The sequence below is a fragment of the Ursus americanus genome, chromosome 18 (assembly GCF_024610735.1).
Source record: "Ursus americanus isolate L20-20 chromosome 18, mUrsAme1.1.p, whole genome shotgun sequence".
Taxonomy (NCBI): domain Eukaryota; kingdom Metazoa; phylum Chordata; class Mammalia; order Carnivora; family Ursidae; genus Ursus; species Ursus americanus.
Window position 1 is genome coordinate 57,447,551 of NC_142144.1, and position 20,881 is coordinate 57,468,431.

The 20,881-nt window shown below is 37.1% G+C and overlaps 1 protein-coding gene across 15 annotated transcripts in view; it reads left to right on the forward strand.

Moving 5' to 3' along the window:
- PTPRD (protein tyrosine phosphatase receptor type D) overlaps positions 1–20,881 on the forward strand; it is a 2,182,843-nt gene that overhangs the window by 2,026,097 nt on the left and 135,865 nt on the right. For 9 of the 15 annotated variants that reach the window (XM_087869643.1, XM_045780711.2, XM_087869649.1 and 6 more), the window contains 4 exons: positions 1,994–2,581; positions 3,022–3,122; positions 3,913–4,172; positions 15,657–15,747. In XM_087869643.1, coding sequence (XP_087725769.1) covers positions 1,994–2,581; positions 3,022–3,122; positions 3,913–4,172; positions 15,657–15,747 — 1,040 coding nt within the window. The remainder of the gene's footprint in view (positions 1–1,993; positions 2,582–3,021; positions 3,123–3,912; positions 4,173–15,656; positions 15,748–20,881) is intronic. The other 6 variants (XM_045780713.2, XM_045780721.2, XM_045780723.2 and 3 more) reach the window with 1 other exon arrangement.

Genomic DNA, 20,881 nt, shown 5'->3' on the forward strand with positions numbered 1-20,881 from the left:
CAAGTCCCGTGAATGTCCAGAGGGATGATTGTGTGGGCAGGGATGTCACTCATGTGCTTCAACCTCTCTCAGCAACAAACTCCTTCAGAAGAGCGGCCATCTTGAACTGGATTGATGACTTACAGTTTTGGGTTTTGTTTTGTTTTGTTTTGTTTTTGTCATTTTCTTCTCCTCACTCCTTGCTGTGGGGATTCTGAAGAGGCCAAATCACATAAAAGATGGGGAACAGAAAAGAGAAGAAAAGTAAGAAGGCTACAAAATATGAGATTGCTCCTCTGAAGAGCAAAGTTTCTTAATGCTCTTTAGAGTTACTTTGATTGGCTTACATTAGGAAAAACCAGCATGAAGGAAGACCTGAGATTGTAAAACCAATAAATTAAGACATAATTACAAAAGGATTCTCCTCCAATCCCTTTATATCACAATCTCCCATGGAACATTTAAACTATGATTTGATTTACTCCTCCCGAATCGCTTCTCACACAACTTTTTAGGAACACACCTCTATGTAAAGGCATAAAGCAAAGAACAGCTGTGATGTTGAGCACCCTCCTGGGTGCCGTGCTCACTGCCAAATTTGTCTAAATGTCATAAGATTTGCCTCACTTACATCCTGCCACCTGGAACTGCCTCAAGCAGCAGGATTACAGATGGCAAAACTCCTTTAAGGCAAAGTCTTCTGGGCTCCCCCCCCCTTTTTTCTTTTTTTTAAATTTAAGAATAGCATTGTATCAAGCTAATTTAATGCCCTGCGTAGGAGATACATGCTGACTGGCTATGGAACCAAGCCTCTATTGAAATGTAGACAACTAAGTGTAAACCCCTGAAATTAAATCCCGAAATGAAGAACATGTATTTCCTATACCTATATTTATAATTGTGTCTTAATTCGTCTGACATGTATTACATAAAGCATCAAGCTCCTATTGCCTTTAAGATAGGGGTGCTATCAAGGAGGAGCCAAGGGATGTGAATCCCAGAGAAAGAAATGGCATTGTTGATTTCCATAGCATGAACACTGGCCCATCACTTTTTAGTGACTATTCAAAAAATTATTTAGAGTTGTAGATCTTATTCACAGACAGGATTATTTTGGTGTTTCCATTTCAGAACTTTCTTAATCAACGGAGATTTGGATATTGAGGAAGGTCATGCTTATATTTTAGATGTCTGCACATATATTGTCTTCATACTGGGCCTAGGTTGGAGGTGTGAGAATCCAGACTTATAATCTCTTTATGAGAAAAGCTCTAGTTTTATTTTCTGCCAACCAACTAGTCAAAATCATTCCTTAGTCATGGCTTATCCCCAGGTAAAAAGTATAGACAAAAACTGCAATTATAACCATGATAACTCAAAGCAACATTATTTTGCACTACTTAAGAAAAAAAAAAACTTATAAGCAACATAAGAGTATAGCTAAGTGTTTGGGCTATGGATTCAGACTGTCTTACAGCTTTCTCACTTATTACACTTCTGACTATGCAGTTTTCTATCTCTCTGGGTGTCATTTTCTTATTATAGAAAATGAAGATAATTAATCAGAGTGTGTAGTCAAGAGTGAAAAATGTAAATCAAATGAGATACTATGTCTAACGCTCTTAGCACAGTGCCTGGTACAGTGCATGTACCCAATAATTAAATATGTTATAATTATTATTCTTATTAGCTGTATCTAATTAGCTAATCTTCACTTGGATTCATTTCTCTGTGGCATGAACCTTTATATGTGTGAAGGTTTGATGAGAGATTTTTTTTTAATTCCCTTAACATTTCCAAAGCCTATTTGTGTCTGTTATCAAATTCTGGTATCTCAGCCTACCTTAATAGTTAAGTATGAGGAGAAGCATATTTCCACAAAGGTATATAGACCAAGTCTTTTTTTAATAAATAATGTAACGGAATTCCCATAGAGTGTTGTTCCCGTTCAGCGGTGATTAAAATGTGAATGTCAGTGTAGGTTGGTCTTACCACTCCTTCCCATGTGCTCCAGTTCCAGGAAAACCCCGCCTTGTGATTAACCACACTCAAATGAATACTGCTCTCATTCAATGGCACCCCCCTGTGGACACATTCGGACCTCTTCAGGGCTATCGTCTAAAATTTGGCAGGAAAGATACGGAACCACTCACTACTCTTGAGTTCTCTGAGAAAGAAGATCACTTTACAGCTACAGACATCCATAAAGGAGCATCATATATCTTCAGGCTCTCAGCCAGAAACAAAGTGGGCTTTGGGGAAGAGATAGTGAAGGAGATTTCTGTTCCAGAAGAAGTCCCAACTGGATTCCCTCAAAACCTCCACTCGGAAGGCACCACTTCAACCTCCGTCCAGTTATCCTGGCAGCCACCTGTCCTGGCAGAGAGAAATGGCATCATCACCAAGTATACTCTTCTGTATAGGGATATCAACATCCCTCTTCTTCCAATGGAGCAGCTTATTGTTCCAGCTGATACCACTATGACACTCAGTGGCTTAAAACCAGATACCACATATGATGTAAAAGTACGTGCTCACACGAGCAAAGGGCCCGGGCCATATAGTCCCAGTGTCCAGTTCAGGACACTGCCTGTGGATCAAGGTAGGATTTGTCTGCTTATGGCCTTCCTCCTTTAAAGGAATGTCGGTCTTTGGAAATCAGTATTTTGAAGCTATAAATTACTGATCGGACCATTAATATTAATAGGTTCAGCAAAAGCCAAAAGGTAAAGTATGTAAAACTTAATATATTTTGGATGTCTTAGATTTTGGTTATAGAATGCCAAGCAAGTCTGGCTGACAGCACCCCAATGTTCTCAGGTAAGGAAAATACAATAGAGGTGACTGAATTGGAGAGAAAAAAAAAAGAGATCTTTATGAGAATGGGATAGTAAAATGAATGGTCTAAACAGCTGGGCAAATCACACTTCTCTCTCTGATCAAAGTAGACGGCATCTAGCTTAAGCCCGATGGCCCATGGTGGAAAAGGACAGGTCATATGTTTTTAGGAGTAGTGTAAATACACTGTTTTTCCTTTTCCAGCAGTGTTTGCAAAAAATTTTCATGTCAAAGCAGTAATGAAGACTTCAGTGCTGTTGTCTTGGGAAATTCCAGAAAATTATAATTCTGCCATGCCTTTCAAAGTAAGTTGTTTTCTAATTTGTAAGATATCATGGGTAAAACCGAGCAGTGGGGGGACATGCAGTTTACCTGAGTAAGTTACTTAAAAAGCATACACACCACTTTGATTCAGCCACACACACTTGCTTTTCTCCTTTTTGGTTTCCACTTGAAAGATGAGGCGGGAGCTGAAACCTAGGGGTGGTATCACTTGTCAGTCACCTTGTAGTTCCAAGACTTTTTATGTCTAAGCTAGTGCTTGTGTTTTTCCACCAGAAAATGAAATTCACATGGCTTCTACATCTTGAAAATGCAGTATCCTGGGATTTAAAACATTTGTTTATTGGCCTGAAAACTTTGTATGTTTTAAATTTGCAATTGAGAGATATTGAGAGATGTTAGCAAGAAGTGCAAGTCTATGAAATAAAGAATAGAGAAACATTTTGAAGGCAAAAATGTACTTAGGAACAGGAATAGAAATGTTTAGAAAAAAGGTGGTGTGGATAATACATTGAAAACCTAGAGCATTTCTGCACAATTTCCATTAAGATTATATGCAAGCAATAGGTCAAATATTGAAAATATCATACATTTCTTTATTTTTGTAGACTTAGAAACGTTATAGAATTATGCACTAAAAACAAAAGAAAAATTCATTCAATCTCTAGAAGTTATGAACGCTTACGGGCTTACGAATGGCCCAAAATTAGAAATGACTTGACATGTATATTCTATAAACAAGCACACATTAGTTTAGAAAGCACACATTGCCTCTCTGATAACCACATCTCTCTGACTGATTGTATCCTCTAGATTCTTTATGATGATGGGAAAATGGTAGAAGAAGTGGATGGCCGGGCTACCCAGAAGTTAATTGTCAACTTGAAGCCTGAGAAGTCATATTCATTTGTGCTGACAAATCGTGGAAACAGTGCTGGTGGGCTGCAACACAGGGTAACAGCAAAGACTGCCCCAGATGTACTGCGGACCAAGCCTGCCTTCATCGGGAAGACCAACCTGGATGGCATGATTACTGTGCAATTGCCTGAAGTACCCGCGAATGAGAATATAAAGTAAGTCAATTGGAGGGTTAGGGCTGAAAGATAGAAATGCAAGTAAGCAAGAAGAGAAAATTCAACCTCAGTATTATAGAGGTTATAAAAGATTCTATTGCTGTATATGGAGTAAAAGCTTCTTCCACATAGGCTCTCAGTTTTAGTTAAGCTTTATTATACCCCATTCTCGTGATCGTTATAACACAGATTCTCATTAACTTAACACTGAGTATTTTTTATGTCTCAGGAATGATGTAACTTGAGATAGACAAATAGAATGTGGTCCTTACTCTAAAGGAGTTTATGTCATTGTATACAGAATAAGGTGACTAGTTGAAAAACTCTAATAACTCTAATATTTGGCAAGTCTTATTATAATGGTGAGGAAGTCTTACAAAGTATTATGAAGCCAAAGGAAACTTTGGGAAATGAGATAAGCAAAAATGGTACATGACACTGTTGTTGTTTATGTGTGTGGAAAGGAGGCATTTCAAAAGTTATAGTTCAGGATGACGTTGGAAAAAACATGAAAGTTGGAAAATGCAAGTTTTCTGTTTTGGATGGAGCACAGTGTAGAGTCCAGTGGGCCTGAAGTGAAAAATTAAATCCAGTCAATTAAGTAGTTGATTGGTTGAATATAGTTAGTTGATTGTAGCAGATACATTTTATAATCAGTATAGCTAGCTGGTTGTAGCCAAAAGAAGAAAAAAAATATGTTCACAGCAGTCTATAAGTATGAGTGTTGTGGCTGATCATGGAGAACAAAAGAAGATGTGGACTCTGTCTCCAAAGAGCTACCATAGAATGGGGGACACAGAGAAACAGACAGATATTATACTAATATATTATGCTAATGATAGAGTTAGACTCTATCTTAAGAGAAGCTAACTGATAATGAAATGGGTCAAGGAGGTTTCTCATTTAATCTTAAAAGACAAATAGGACACGTACAAAAAACCAGAGTGAGAAGATTATATGCAAGGGCTCATTAGTAAAGGAAGCAAGTTAACTTGTAAGGCCTGAACAAGAGAAGTAAGAGAGGTATGCAAGAGCCAAGTTGCACTCAGAGCTTAGAACTATACCGGTAGATGGTAGAAATTTAGTAAAGGTGTTTGTGCAGGACAGTGGCATGTATCATCTATGTAACACCTACGTTTCCTTTTTTTCCATTTTAGGAAATATTTATTGGATATCCACTGCATGCTGGAGATTGTGCTGTCTCCTTGCTTTCTCATTTCTTGTATCCCACATGATCATGTTTAGATGAAACTTGCTATGAAAGATTTGAAGGTCCAGCAGAGACATTTTACATAGTTTATGGATTGCTGGGACCTTCACATTTAGCAGCAATCTGGTGATATAATTAGGGCAGTTCTTAGGGAAGATGGCTCCTGAAGGCATATGTTGGGAGGATATTGGAGCAACATAGAGAAAACTGTTGGGATGTCATTGTGTAGTTGGTTGACTCTAGGGAAATAACAATATTCTGAGATCAGATGGTGATGACAGAAATAGGATGCAGAGGCAGACGAGAGCAGTAGTGTAGTAGGAATTGGTAACCACTTCAACTGAGGGATCAAGGCAGAGGAAAAGTATCGTAGATGACTCTGAGAGTTGAGTTTGGGTAACAAAGTGAATGATACTGCCATTCATCTTAAAGGATGAAAAGTCAGGAGGAAATGACTGTGTTCAATTTTGTGTATGTTTTACATGAGGTATCAGTGAAATACCTATTTAGAGATGTGGGTTTAAAGAAATTACTAGGATTATGGATAGAAATTTGAGAATCATTAACACAACAGCAATGTATTTATGGAAAGAGACAGAATCACTGAGACAGTGGGGTGAAGATATGAAGCAAAGATTATAAAGTAAAGGTCTCAGGAAGAAAAGAGCTAGTAGAGTACACAGCAGGATTTATTACAAAGTTAAGTGGAGAGCCAAGCCAGGGCAAGTTCATGGCAAAAGACTTTTCAAGAAAGTGTGTACAGTCAGAAATATCCAAAGCTCCAGAAAATTTAAAGAAGATGACACACAAAAAAAATCAGCTATTAAAAAGTGAAACTATAAATAAGAAATTTTTAATGCAGTGCCATGGTTGAAATTTTAAAAAGTCTAATAATTGGTGACTTTTGACTTAACTAAAATCCATTCTTCCAGAGAAAACCTGTTCTTATTTATTTGATGAAATAATTGGAGAATTTTAACCAGATGGTGGAATTTCCAAAAGATTATGACTAAAATAAATTCACTGAGAAATCAGATCTCCTTTTTTTGTCCCCTCTTCTTATATCATTCAGAAAACTGGAAAATGAGAATGGAATATTAGTGTAATTTTTATTCCAACAAAATTTAATATGAAAGTGAGATTATAATTATCCATTTTTGTTTAAATCATCCGTGGATATATATATATATATATATCTCCCATCCTAGTACCAGACAATATTTTAGGGACTTAGTAGAGATGATGCTTTCTTACTGCTCTTACACAACATAGTTAATTGGGGAACTTGGACAAGTAGAGACCATTGAAATGGAGTTTTAGGATACCAAAGCTTAGGGGATAAGGGAGACCAAAGGCGGACCTCCCAACCCCAGTTATGTAACTCAGGGAAGGGGACTGGCGAAAGTGACATTAAAACTGAAGCTTAAAGAATGACAAGAGCCTATCTGGTCTGTGGGAGTGGGGTTGGGGAGATGCTATTTCAGGCAGAGGACAGCCTATGTGATAGCGCAGGAGCAAGAGAAAGACTAGCCCTCATTATTTGTCCATTTCCTCCCCATCCATGAAGACATTTCAGCTGGCATCCAACAAACATGCCCAGTGCTGGGTCTCGGAATAAAAAGATGACTGAGAGAAAGCCCTGCATGATGGTGGTAGAACAGATAGAAAAATAGATCATGTGAATATAATGGAGCCAGTAAGTACTGCCAGAGTTCCAGCCCAACTTGGATGTCTGGGAGACATCTAGAAAGAGCTAATATTTAATCTGAGTCTTGAGGATGAGGAAGATTTAGAAAAGGCAAAATAGTTGCAAATAAAGAAGAAACGGGAAAGATACAGAGTATAAATTTAATCCATTCAAAGACATGAACTATGTATTCATGGAAAGAGCAATTAAAAGATGAAAATAGTATATAGTATAATTTGTAGTATTTGTTATTAGTTTTCGAGACTTAAGAAAAAATGTCTTTAAAAAAAAATGTCTTTAGTGACTCCTTACCCAATTGGCTTGATTGAATGTGTTAGACATTATTGAGAAATGGCATTTTAGTCCCTTGATGGTAGATTTTTGGTTCATTTTCCAACTTCTGAATGAGTCGAGAATATTGTAGAATATAGTCTATCTTTTAGTGCTTTTCTTTAGCTTGTTCAGTTTTCCTCTTTGTTTTATTTATGTAATCCTCCTCCTATATTTGAAATGGGAGTCTGGGAAAAGAGGTAAAACTTTGGTAACTAAGAGTAGAGACCATTTCGAAACATAAAAAGAAAGCAAATGACTGTGGGGGGGAAATCGTGTTCGAGAAATGAATTAAAGATTCCCAGAGATATATTCTAGTCACTCTGGGGAAAAGAGCAAAAGACAAAACTAGGAAAGTACTTGAGTGGGAAATGTATCAGAACCATAGGAAATGAAAAGCAAATCTCCTGTTAGAAAAAATAAGCAAAAATGCTAAATAATCTATATACATTGGACTTCTTAAAGGGATAATAACATAAAGCCATCCATCCTGTCTTGGTGTGGCACAGTCCATTATTACAGGCAGCTGTGTGCCATGCTGTGCCACTTGCAGCAGTTGGCAAGTTAAGAAATTAGAAAGGAATGTAGCTTTTTGTTCAGTATGCCAGGGGAGAAATGAGGAGAGAAAACAGGATTGATACCAGAGCTGTGGGCTGGATTGCTAACTTGCATTTAGGTCAAAGCTCTTTAGAAAAATTCTTCCAGTTTGTTTTCCAGTAATACGAAATTTTGGTGATTGAAGGGCTGTTTTTATCAACAGACACCATGCTTTCTCATTTCTGGTCAAGGTAATCAGGAAGTCTTCATCCCGACCCCCAACTTACCACCACCGGAAACAAATCTGTCTCTTGTAAATGTAACACAGCCGAGGCTGATTGCTTCTGTATTCTTTCATGAGTGATTCTTGTGTGGAGAAGCGAGGGACCTCCCTCAGGGAAAGGCTACATTTCTTGTGAAATAGCCCTGAAGGCACCGCCGGTTCTTCACCAGGAATTTGTGATGTTTCAACCTTCTACTACTTGGATAGATAGATTTAGGGGGCAGAATGCGAGTCAGAAAATTAGCAACTCCACCATTCTTCCAGAAGCAAGTTGTGACGAAGGGAACTTCCCTGACTTTATACAGCAGGGTTTTTACTCTGGGTGGTAAGGGAAAATGTACCACCCAGATTGCACTAAGAGATAAGCTGCCAGAAGGTACCCAATGTTAGTTAATTTCATAGTAATCATTTTATATTTATGAAAAATAGAAATGAATAAGAGCATTTTATGAAATTTTAAATGTCTTTGGTCTTACTAATTTGTCGTACAGGTTGGCCTACTTTTTTCCTCTTTTAAAGAAGATATTCTTAGAAGCATGACTTACAAAGGTGCTTCATAAAATGTGCACACCATTAATAGTTCAATGTATTAATGTATCATCTGTTTAATGTTTAATGAGAAATAATTCACTCATCACCTGGTTGTCAACTGCAGTGGGTAAAGGCTTAAACTTGTATAGTGCTTTACAGTTTACTGAAGACATTTGAATGTTTTATTTAAGTCTCAAAATAACCCCATGAGGTAGGTAATCACGCCATTTATGGGTGAGTAAAGTGAGGCTCAGAGATACTAACCGGCCTGGCCACAGTCTTAAAGTTGGTACTAAGAATAGTTCTAATAGTGACAGGGGGCTTACTAGTTGCTGCTCAAGGACATTGCACACAGTAAGTGATGGAATCTTCACAAGGGTGCTTCTCATTTTATGGCTGACGAAGTTTCGAGGTGGGTTAACTTGACCTGGCCACACGAGAGCAGAGCCAGAGAGGAAAGATTTGAACCCAGCCAGTCTGGCTGTAAGCCCATATGTTGAATCATGACTTATACAAACCATGATTTGTTGGTCAGACCAAGACGTTTTTTTTTCTAGGACAGTTGATTAACCATTAAAAACTCAAGGACAAGTAAGAATGGACAGACCTGCCCTCAGACAAACCTTAGAACAAGGAGCAATCAGACACATGTGCAGTCATAGATCATGGAAATGTGTTAGGTGTTATGGAGCAATAAGATCAGTAGATCGTCATGACAGTTTAGATGAAAGGTAAAGGGAAGGCTTCCCAGAGGCCAGCATTATCATCCACCAGTTTACAAAAAAGGAAAATGAGGCTTGAAGCCATTAAGTAACTTTAACTTGTCTGACAACACATAGCTAAAAAGATTGAAAACCTTAATTTAAACATAAAGACTGGAAAGGTCATTCAACCTGCTTTGGGGTTTCTATGGTAAATTAATTTGATTTAAACAATATATACCCAAGTAACGATGGCAAATATATATAACTATAAATATAAATATAAATATAAATATAAATATATATATATATATATATATATATATATGAAATTATGCAAGGAATGACATTCATCATTAAATTCTGAGACAGATTTTGACCTCCTGGTTAAATAATGAGTTTGAGAATGATAATACATTCTGCTAATACAAAAAGCCTGGATGAATTTGAAGAGGGACCACCACAAAGACCAGAGCTCGCCTTCCCAAATAATTATATGGAGCTGGGCCCCTTGGTGATAACATATTAAATAAAATTAGTAAAACTTTACTTAATATAATTAAAATTCTGAAGGTTAGATTTAACCTATCTAATTAAATCTAATATACTGGGAAAACACAGCTTACTTTATAAGTAGTGAGAGCATTTGCAGATATATTGATTCTGAAGTTATTTATTTTTCTATTAGTTTAATAGTTAAAGTCTATGTCTAAAAATGTATTTTGAGCTTAAACTTCAAGCTTGAGTCAGATAGGCAAAACATAGTGTAAACTTTAATTTTATCCACATATAAAGCTGATCTATACCCCAAAACATTTTTTTTTCTATTTCAAGCAAGTTCTTTCATTTCATATAATTTGGTTGATTTCAATTTGTAGAGTACATCTTAGCTCCCCATTTCACTTTCCTCTCTGAATCATCTTTTTTTTTCCTTATTATCCCATGAGATTAGAATAAGAATCATTACGACACTTGTAAAGAAAAGAACTTTTGCAAAAAGAGGTATATTTCCTATAAACAGTATTTGGCCACGTCATTGCTGGTTTGGAGAAAGGAGAAAATGCTGGATTGAGATTGAGAGTTGAAAGTTCACGGAGAGAAGGGCTCTGAATATTTTGACTGCCTGATTTAGGGGACATATATGTTCCCAAAAGCTACCTCCTATTCCACCCACTTCTACTTTTCAATGGGAAAATAACTCAGTGATAAAACAGCAGGATTAAAAAAAAAAAATCCAGGGAGTTTATATATACATTTGCTTTAGCAATAATTTCTAAATATACATATCTTAAATAGTATAAGATAATTATAGACTAAAAATGTCCATTAAGACCATATAATAGGGGAAATTGATCTAATCAGAGAGGTCAGGAGAGTCTTATGAGACTTTGTGGCCTTTATACTAAGAACAATGAAAGTCCATTGAAATGTTTTAAAACTGGAGGTGGTACAATCAATTGTCTATTGCAAAATGAAAATTTCAGAGACTGGACTAGAGGTGGTTAAGTCCAAAGAAGAGAGAAAGTCGGGAGACAAATGTAGCATGATGCATGGAAAGAGGCCGGATTGGTGGCTGGAGAGATAGGAAGAAGCAAATGGACTATAGATAAAGCCTGGAAATGATAGGACTTGGTGGCAATGGATATGAGAGAGGAAAAGAGTTAAAGCAAATTGTCAGTGATAACACCTAGGTTTATAGCAAATGGATCATGGTGCGATGGTGGAAGATTTATTTTGGAGGCATATCCTTTGTTTTGTTTTAACCACAATAAGTTTGAGGTCGTTTTGGGACATAGACATGAAGACATGGATTTGGAATTGGATAAACCTGTAGAGTTCAGAGGTGGCATTCTGGGATGAAGATATGAATCTGCAGGTAATTTGTATCTAGGTGATAACTGATGCCCTGAACTAGAATGAGACCATGTAGGAAGGAGAAGGAGTAAAGAGAAGTCCTTGGCCAGATCTTGAGGAATTCTACCATTTAACAGCAAGGTAGTGGGCTGTTAAATCCTGTTAAAGAAATAATGTTAATTTGGTGAGAGATGTTAAGTGGAAAACCAGGAGAGTTGAGTACAGAGAAATGGCTGAGAGTGTTTCATGGAGGGTCTCATTAACATTTTCAAATTCTACTAAGAGATCACATAAGACAAAGGTCAAAAACTCTCATTTTGATGCAGTCCTACCTAAGTCACTGAGGACCCTGGCATGGGCAGTGTGGTGGGCTAATGAGGCAGGAGCTAGAATATAATTGGCTGGAAAGTGAGTGAAAGAAGAGGTAATGGAGAACAGCAAGAAACACAGGTCTCCTCAGAATTCAAGTAAGGGATAGGATAGAGCAAAAAAGATGATTGGAGTGGGATGTGGCTTGTTTGGTTTTTAAACGTCAGGTATTTATACAGGGTTGGAAGCTAATAGAATCCAAAGGGTAAGGAGAAGTTGAGATATATGAGAGAGAGGGGGTATGATATATAGTCGACTTCCTAAGAGAGTGGATGATGGGAACAAATTCAAGAAAGTGATTGGCCTTCATGAATAGAGCCAGCCCCTCTACTCTACCCAAAGGACAGATTATGGGTACATATAAGTAGCCTTAGAGTTTGGTAGGTGGAAGATGAGAGAGTTCTAGTCTGAATGTTTTTATTTTCTGTTTATAGATATAAAGCTATCTTCTAGTGAGGAGGTAAAGATGTCTAAGGTTCGAGGCCCGGGGAGAGAGTCTGAGAAACTTGTTGTACGAAGTGGAAGGATGAGGTAACTGGAGAAATTGTGGTGGGTTAGCCAGGCAGCATTGAAGGCCTGAAGTTGCTGAATATGAAATTTACAAAATCATTCACCCCTGAGCATTATTTCTCAAGCTGTATGCAGTTCATTGGCTTCAGGCACAGAGAAGGGCAATTACAGATTTTAGCTAATGTAGAGTAGAAAATGTAGGCTCTAGAAAAGAAGAATCAAAGATCTGAGAGCCCTGGGTGATGCATGGTGCTCTCTGGAGCTTGAAATCACCCAGGATGATGGCACAGTTTGGGAGAAAAGGAAGACCATTGACTCTGGGGGGAAAAGGGGGGGGGAGGAAAGAGAGAGAAGAAGGAAGGAAGGAAGGAAGGAAGGAAGGAAGGAAGGAAGGAAGGAAGGAAGGAAGAAGAGAGTTTCTGAAGAGGTTCATAGATGACAAAAATCAGTAAGAGAAGAGCATAATAATATAATAATAATATAGTAGCTGAAATATATGAGCTTTAAGAAAAGAGACAGTTGTTTTTGGCTTGCTTTTTGTTTTTAGCTCAAGGAAGTGGGGGGGAGGAAAAAATACCTGGAAGAAGCAACAGTGAGCCGTGAGGGAAACCCTAGGCCCTCCATCTGAGGTGCCTGGGTGGCGGAGGGGCATGAATAAACAGCCACCACATGAGAAGCCTGTGAGGGAAGCAGGATTGTCAGGGGAAAACTAGGTTTCAGGAAAGGCAAAGAGATGGGTGTTTACAAAGCCATCTTCCTTATAATACAGAGTTCCAAATTCCCTATGCTACATTTCTTTCAATGAGTGAGAGCTGCTTTGAAGCAGCTCCACGTTGACTGCTCTAGATGAATGCTTTGGACGTCAGGAGACAGACAATGCCATGCATATCCAGCCACACTGTTAATTACTTGCTATGGCAAAGGCTGTTCAATTCTTATCCCAGCCACAAGTTAAATGAACAGTTGGGGAGTACTGCAGAAGAAAAGAATGGATTCCTTCTTCATGTATAAGAATAGTAACTCAAGTATGAAAGCAGAAGAAAAATTAATAGAATTCATCATCTTAATCTTGATTTCCAAGATTCTGTAAGAGGACAATGGGAGCTCTCTGATAATGTTTCGTATCATTACTTTAGGCAAAGAGAAGCAGTCCTGACTTAGTGCAATTGGTAGTGAAACGCAAGAGGTTTCCTGATGAGTGTGTTTATCAAGTACATCTGCAGTGTTATTTTGTACGCTCAGTTGCAGCCCCTGCCATTCTTCTCCAGGCTCATTTAACATGATGGACTTGTTTGGCAAATCCTTCAGGTGGTAGGAGGATAAGAAGAAGAGGAAGCTTATTCTGGATCATAAAGTACAAGATACTGGCCCAACTCTTCCTTCTCACCCTCCTTGATCATCATGATTATTGGTAGGAAAGAAAATGATTGGCTCAGTGATGTGATTCTGGGAGTCTGTTGATTAGTTGCTCAGAGCACCATGGAGAGAGGGTTCTAGTACAGTTGTCTGGTTTGACCTGAATTCTTGATTAGGGAGAAAAAAATGTCTGACAAGTTCCTGAACTTGCATCTCAGGGAATGTCACTGAGTCCTACTTGAATAACGTAATTCAGGTGCATTTCTCCCACGATGATGAACAGTACTGGCAAGAGCGGCTTGCGACGGTATGGTGCTACCCGCCGCACACTGCGCTCTCATTCTTCAGAGTATATGACTGAGATTGAGGGATGTTAAATATCAGCCCAAGATCACACAGCAAATTAGTGATAGAGCTTCAGGTGTGGGCCAGATGTATCTCCAGATGCCACGTTCTTCCCCAAAACACTCTAAAATAGCACCGTTCAAAATCATGAAAGCCACATGCAAAATTTTAAATTTTCTAACACTACAACAAAAAATGCAAAGAAATGGGTAAAGTTAATTTTAATAGCATATTTTATTTTACCTAATATATCCAGAATATTATCATTTAACATACGGTCACTATTAAAATTTTATTGCTGAGATATCTTACATTTATTTTTCATACTAAGTCTTAAAAATCCAATGTTTTTAACACTGCCAGCACATTTCAGTTCAGACTAGCCACATGTCTGGCTAGTGGCTAACATATTGGATGGTGCAGCTCTAGACTTCGTTTATGGAAACAGAGTTCTTTATCACAGGGTTTTACTGAGCTTCTTGCAGGTTTTATTTTGATGTAAGTAGAAAGAGGCCTTCCTGTGTGTGCTGTTGGTCTCTGTGATATAATGCGATGCAAGGTTGGTCGTGGCTCTCCTGCGGTCTCTTTTCCCTGTATGGCATCCTTCTCTTTTAAAAGTGTGCATGTGTGTGTGTGTGTGTTCATTTTCACAAGTCTCCACAAAATAATAGAGTTTTTAAAGTACTTTATAATACAGAGTAAATGAAACAAAAAAAAGAGCCAGACTATTGCCAAGGTTAAGATATATATAGGTTTGTATCCCCTCACCATGTGTTTTAACTTGGGTCATAATTTAGTCTCTCTGGATTTATCTTTTTGTCTGTTACCTGTCCTTATACAGTTTTTTAGACGGCAAAATGAGATTTTACATGTAATATAATACCTGGGAGGTAGGAAGTGATTGATGTGTTAGCTATTATACACCTATATTTAAAGTTCTTATATAGTTACTACCAAAGATCGAACAGAGTCATGAACCATGAATACAAAACCAGGGTATACATTTTGTGGAAATTGCAAAACAATTTTTCAAATAGCCCATATCTACTTGTGAACAGGTGCCTTTATAGTTACTTAAATTTTGGTTGGCTATTCTTAATGTGAGTACTCAGTTACTTTTGCCCTTCTTATACATTTATTTTTTGAGACCTATTTTGAAGACCCACAGATAGTGATTGTCTCCAAATTTCTGCAGTATTTATCTTAGGGTTTACAATTTGATGGGTAGAAAACAATTACATCATTATGTAACTGTTGTGAAATTGTGGGCAATTTTTATGCTTTAATTTCTTATCCAAATGAAAAGCATTTTAGGGATGTATAAACGAAATCATTGTCGTCATCATCCAGACATTTGTATGAGCTAAGAGTAATTTTTATTATACATTTTCTTTTTAAAAAATCCCCTTATAAATCGATGTCATAGAAAATCCTTAGCTCAACAGCCTGTGATGCTGGGTTTCAGTATACTAAACTTGTATGTGCCCAGCACCAGGGTCCTAACTGTTTCTGCTCTGTTTACAATACCTAATAAAGAGCAGTCAACCATGGTGGTATTACTATACAAGATCATTGAAGTCACACATAAATGTCTACCCATGTTGTTTTTAAAATTGAATAAACAGGTGGTTATTTCTCATTGATGGACAAGTCACTCCATTTCCATAATTTGCCTTCATTCTCAATCACTGGTCTGTGGAAGATTTAAGGACATATCTGTTTTCTTTTCCCTTTGATCTAACCTTATTTTTGTCTGTCCATTCTTGTGCAGAGGTTACTACATAATAATTGTGCCTTTGAAGAAATCTCGTGGGAAATTTGTCAAGCCATGGGAGAGTCCAGATGAAATGGAATTAGATGAGGTAACTATGTGTTTTTTGACTATGTCTTTCATTAGTTATTTAATTTATTAAACATACTCTTCCTCTGTATGGGAGGAAGTCTAATCCAGGTGCTGACTTCTATATGGCTGGCTGGTCCGCTGGTTGGATGATTCAGTGCTATGGGCCTGATAACCACTAGGGATCCCAACAAAGAACTTTTTGCTTTAATTAAAAGACATTTAGCTGCAGGAAAGCTTACAACCAGTCTAATCTTTGTTGGCTTTAATATTTTGCTTCTTGCCCCTTGTAAAACATGATGCAAGGTGTGGAAGGCAAAGTGAATTGTCAGCAAAGACTTCATCATCATTGTTATGAACTCCAAGGTCTGCTTCATTAGTGTAGTGGTAGCTGAAGCTGTTACAAATGCTAAATTGCAATCTGCACCAGAGTTCAACATCCGACCTACTATGCGTTCTTGACCAGTTTCTCACAAAATCACACTGATTAGCACGTTTGCCTTATTCTATATTTTGTAGGATTTCAGAATCAAGAATGCATTTAACTCACGGACAAAAAAAAAAAAAAAAAAAAAAAACCAAACACATCCCCAAATTTTGAGCCAAGAAAGAAATATAGAAAAAAAAAAAAAAAAACAGAACAAACACTAAATAGTATGATTTTAATTTCTGAAATCTTACAACAATAGTAGATAATTAATACTCTTTTTGCAAAAAGAGCATTTGTTTTTGGTTTTTTGGGGTTTTTTTTTGGTTTTTTTTTTTTTTTGGAAGTTAATACATAGTATGAAGAATAAGACCTAAATATTATATACTCTATTTAGGTGGGAAAACTGTGATCAGAAATGTTAAGCCATATCCCCAAAGGGCCAAGCAAGTTAATGCTGTGGTTCAGTCAAATACAGGAAAGACTTTGCTATTTTAACATGATGCTGGTTTGAATCACTTCAGAAAGCAAATTAAAAGTCCCCACTTGGGGGGGCACCTGGGTGGCTCAGTCATTAAGCGTCTGCCTTCGGCTCAGGGCGTGATCCCAGCATCCTGGGATCGAGCCCCACATCAGGCTTCTCCGTTGGGAGCCTGCTTCTTCCTCTCTGACTCCCCCTGCTTGTGTTCCCTCTCTCTCTGGCTGTCTCTCTGTCAAATAAATAAATAAAATTTTAAATAAATAAATAAATAAATAAATAAAAGCCCCCACTTGGGGACATATGAGATTTTAATTTGTTGAGTTTATTTACAACATAGGCCACACCTTTATCCCAACCTGTTGTTTCCAGGTATTTTCTCTACCTTAAATTAGTGCAAACAGAGCAAGAGAAAGCAGAAATTCCTTAGCTGCATTACAGGAAAGAGATGTTTATTTCATACATGTCTGCACTAAGGAGACTGTGATCTGACAGATAAGGGCTATTAGGTTCTTTCGGCAGACGTATATCCTCTCTAGACATATGGTTCATCTTCACCCACTTCATTTATCTGAGTTAAACTTGATCAAGTTCAGAAAGGGAGATGAGTTCAAGGTTAGGATTATGCTTTTATGTCACTCTTTAATGATTAGATAAGCATTGGAGGGGTTTAAAATGAGATATCATTTCAGTAATGTCAAGTAATTTATGTTATAATTTTTTTCTGTTAATAAAGAAGGAACAAAATCATTTTTCTATGTTAGAGGAATAGCAATCTTCTATCTGAATATGCAAAATGTCAGCTGGTCTTTTGTAAACATTTTTTTAAAGATTTTATCTGTTTATTTGAGAGAGAGAGAGAGAGAATGAGTGTGTTTGTGTGTGAGAGAGAGAGAGAAGGAGCAGGAGGAAGGGGAGAGGGAAAGGCAGACTCCCCTCTGAGCAGGGAGCATGACATGGGGCTTGATCCTGGGACTCCGGGATCATGACCTGAGCTGAAGGCAGCACTTAAATGACTGAACCACCCAGGTGACCCCCCCTTTTTAAATTTAAATTCAATTCGCCAAAATATAGTACATCATTAGTTTTTGATATAATGTTCAATGATTCGTTAGTTGAGTATATCCCCCAGTGCTCATCATATCACGTTCCCTCTTTACAGGTGCCCCTTTTGTAAACATTTTGAAGCAAGGCATGCTTTTACTTGCAACTGACTAATCAGTTAATCTTGAGATCGTTATTATTATTACTTATTATTTTAATCAGCTGTCAAATAAATTACTGAATTCCATTGGAATTGGTTTTAAAATGAAAAGGTAACTTGTAGAATCTATGAATCTTTCCTCCTGTTAAAAGCAAGAAACAAAAAGCAAAAATCAAGTTATCAAAGAATTAAGATTCAATCCAAAAATGATGTCAAATATTTTAAAATAATAACCTTTTCCTAGAAGTAGAACCATTTGCTAGCAATAGGAAGCGGATTCTCTTTTATAGCCAGGTTTTAACCTCCAAAATGCACAGCAATGCTAATGGATTAAAGTAGAGAGCTATATGACATTGAACTTTCCTACAATTAAATTCTATGGGTCTGTGCTGCTGATTCCCATAACAAAGGGTCATTTTAATCATCCCACAAGTTGTGGTGCATTAATCTGTATAATAGTTGGATAAAGAACATTTATTAATTCAAATTTTTGGGGTCAGGATGGGTTGTTTCCCACTTTTCTTACTGATATAATTGAGACCACATTGTAGAATTAATGGTGGAAGAAATAAGATATGCATTGACTGGAAAATGAAAATTATTTCTGATAAAAAACTAAAGCCCTTGATATATCTTCTGGAATTACCTCCAATACATTTTGTAACTCTTGTGTAGGGGAACAAATGAAACTAGGCTATGGCCTCACTTTATGCTTACTCATCCAGTTCCTGATCCCTACAGACATTTTTCCCCCTATCATGGATAATAAAAGCATGGTTGTAATTTTATCTATGGCTTGGTACTGCCAGCTCTGACAAAGCACAGTTCCTCTCTTAAATGTATTTGACCAAGTGATTTTTTAGAAAGTCCTGTAATTCAAATTGTTGAAACTGTATCATCGAATATAATAGTGGCCTAAGGGGATTTCCACATGTATGCCTCACATCTAGGCCCATAAAAAATGAAAAGAGGCTTCCTAAACAGAGTCACTCTCAATATTATCTTCTGAGCTCATTTATCCTTTGTAAATATTTGGCATCAGAATCTCCACATAATAAATTCATGCACTGGAACTTCTGTTGTCAAGGTCAGACTGGGCAGAGCAGACGTTGATAGTCAAACTGAATTTTGGACAGAATGACTCATAAAATATTAGTTATATTTAATTCAGGGCAGATCTTATAATATATCGTAAGCTTTTCATTGCATTTACTTCAAAGGCTTGCTGCTAAATAATGTGGTCAATTGTAGCTGTAACTTCAACATACTGGGTAACTTTGGTGTCATCTGAGCACACTTGACCAATTTAAAGTATAACACAGGAAACATCCTGCAGAGATTAGAGGGACCTACAGGAGCAGAGTTGATATTCCAGGTTTGACCTTAATGAATGGCTGCATTGCATCTAAGGAGCACCAAAAAACCCAAATATTTTATTATAAGGTACTTCTCCAAGTCTTCTAAAGAAACCCTAGTAAAAGGTACTCTTGGGGATGACAGTGATAGGGATGAATTATGACAGTTGCATACATGTGAAATATGGATAAAATCAAGGTAGGGTTTGATCAGTGAAGTGGAAGAGAGGACACAGTCACATAAGCAACTGATGGTAAATGTTTCTGATTAACCAACTTCAAAAAGCTGTTCAGCTCGTCTGCAGTACATTTGTCCTTAAAGTAATGGCTCATTTTTACTACATATCAATAATAACCTTCGTAATGACTTTTCCAGTATACTATTAAATATTTGGCATCAGAATTTTTTGAAATAACATGTTACAAGAATCCAGGAAAAGGAAATCTAAGTACACATTCAGCTGCATTAATGAGAACAGATGCACAAAAATTGCATATGGCTAAGTATAGACTGAGTTAAAACAATCTAGATTATCAACTTAGCTTAAATGTTGCATTTGTGTTTCTTGATATTGTGCAACCATTAAGCAAACAAAAATATAGTTTAAAAAATCTCTTACATGTAATTTCATTTTATTTTGCCAGTGGAGCTGATTACATATATTTGCCACTTTCTGCTATACCTTAGTGTCCTCATTTATAAAATGGGATATAATAATAACCTACCTTATAAGGTTTACTATAAGGAGTAAATGAACTAATACATATTTAGGCTTCTGAGAACAGTGCTTGGCACCAGCTAAGTGCTTAATAAATCTTAGCTACCGTTGTGATAACATTATTATAAGTTAACCTAAACTTGACAACAGGATTGAAAGATAGTGCTAAGTCTCTGGTCTTGTTTTATTCCCTCTTCACTGGTGTGTAATTGATCAGCCTACCTGAATGTATCATCAGATAGTCCAAGTTTGCTAAACAAGTGATGTCCAGTCTACTGTGGTTCTCATAAAAGCTTCTAGTTCATGTAATTTTCATTGTATCAATAAGCTCAAAGTTAAAGAAAATATTAGAACATTATAAATTAAATTCAAAACAACATGGGCACGGATTATCTTTATAACCCAAGGAGCATTTACATGTTTGATTTACATTTGACCAGCTGAGCACATTTACAGCCCCGTGTAGTATGCCATCAGGTTCCCAGCAGAAGGATTTGACGCATGCTCTATGTAGAGTCTGCAGCCGTTATCACAAAGGCCTGGCCTTAGGAGCTAAGGAAATACCACTACTTTGGTTTTTGAGCTATCATTTCCACTTACATAACAAGAGTAGCCAATAATTTCGCCAGAATGTTTCGATTAGTACCTTAAGCTTATTTATTGAGCTGAAGACAAGTTTCATTCCAAAAAGAAGGCATCACAGACTGCTGTAAACTTTTTCCCAGGTCACACCCTATGAAATACCAATATATTTAAGGGGAGAAAACAAAGCTAACTTCAACATCACTTTGAAATCGTTTGTGATAAAATATCATTAATGTGACTTTCTAATGAAAACGGTGAGGGGAAAACAGGAATATTGAAACATAAGTTCTACCTTTTTCTTTTAGAGATACATGAAGGATTTTTGTGTACATGTGTATGTTTGTTTTCTTCAGGGTAATATTAAAGTTAATGTTTATCTACCCTGCCT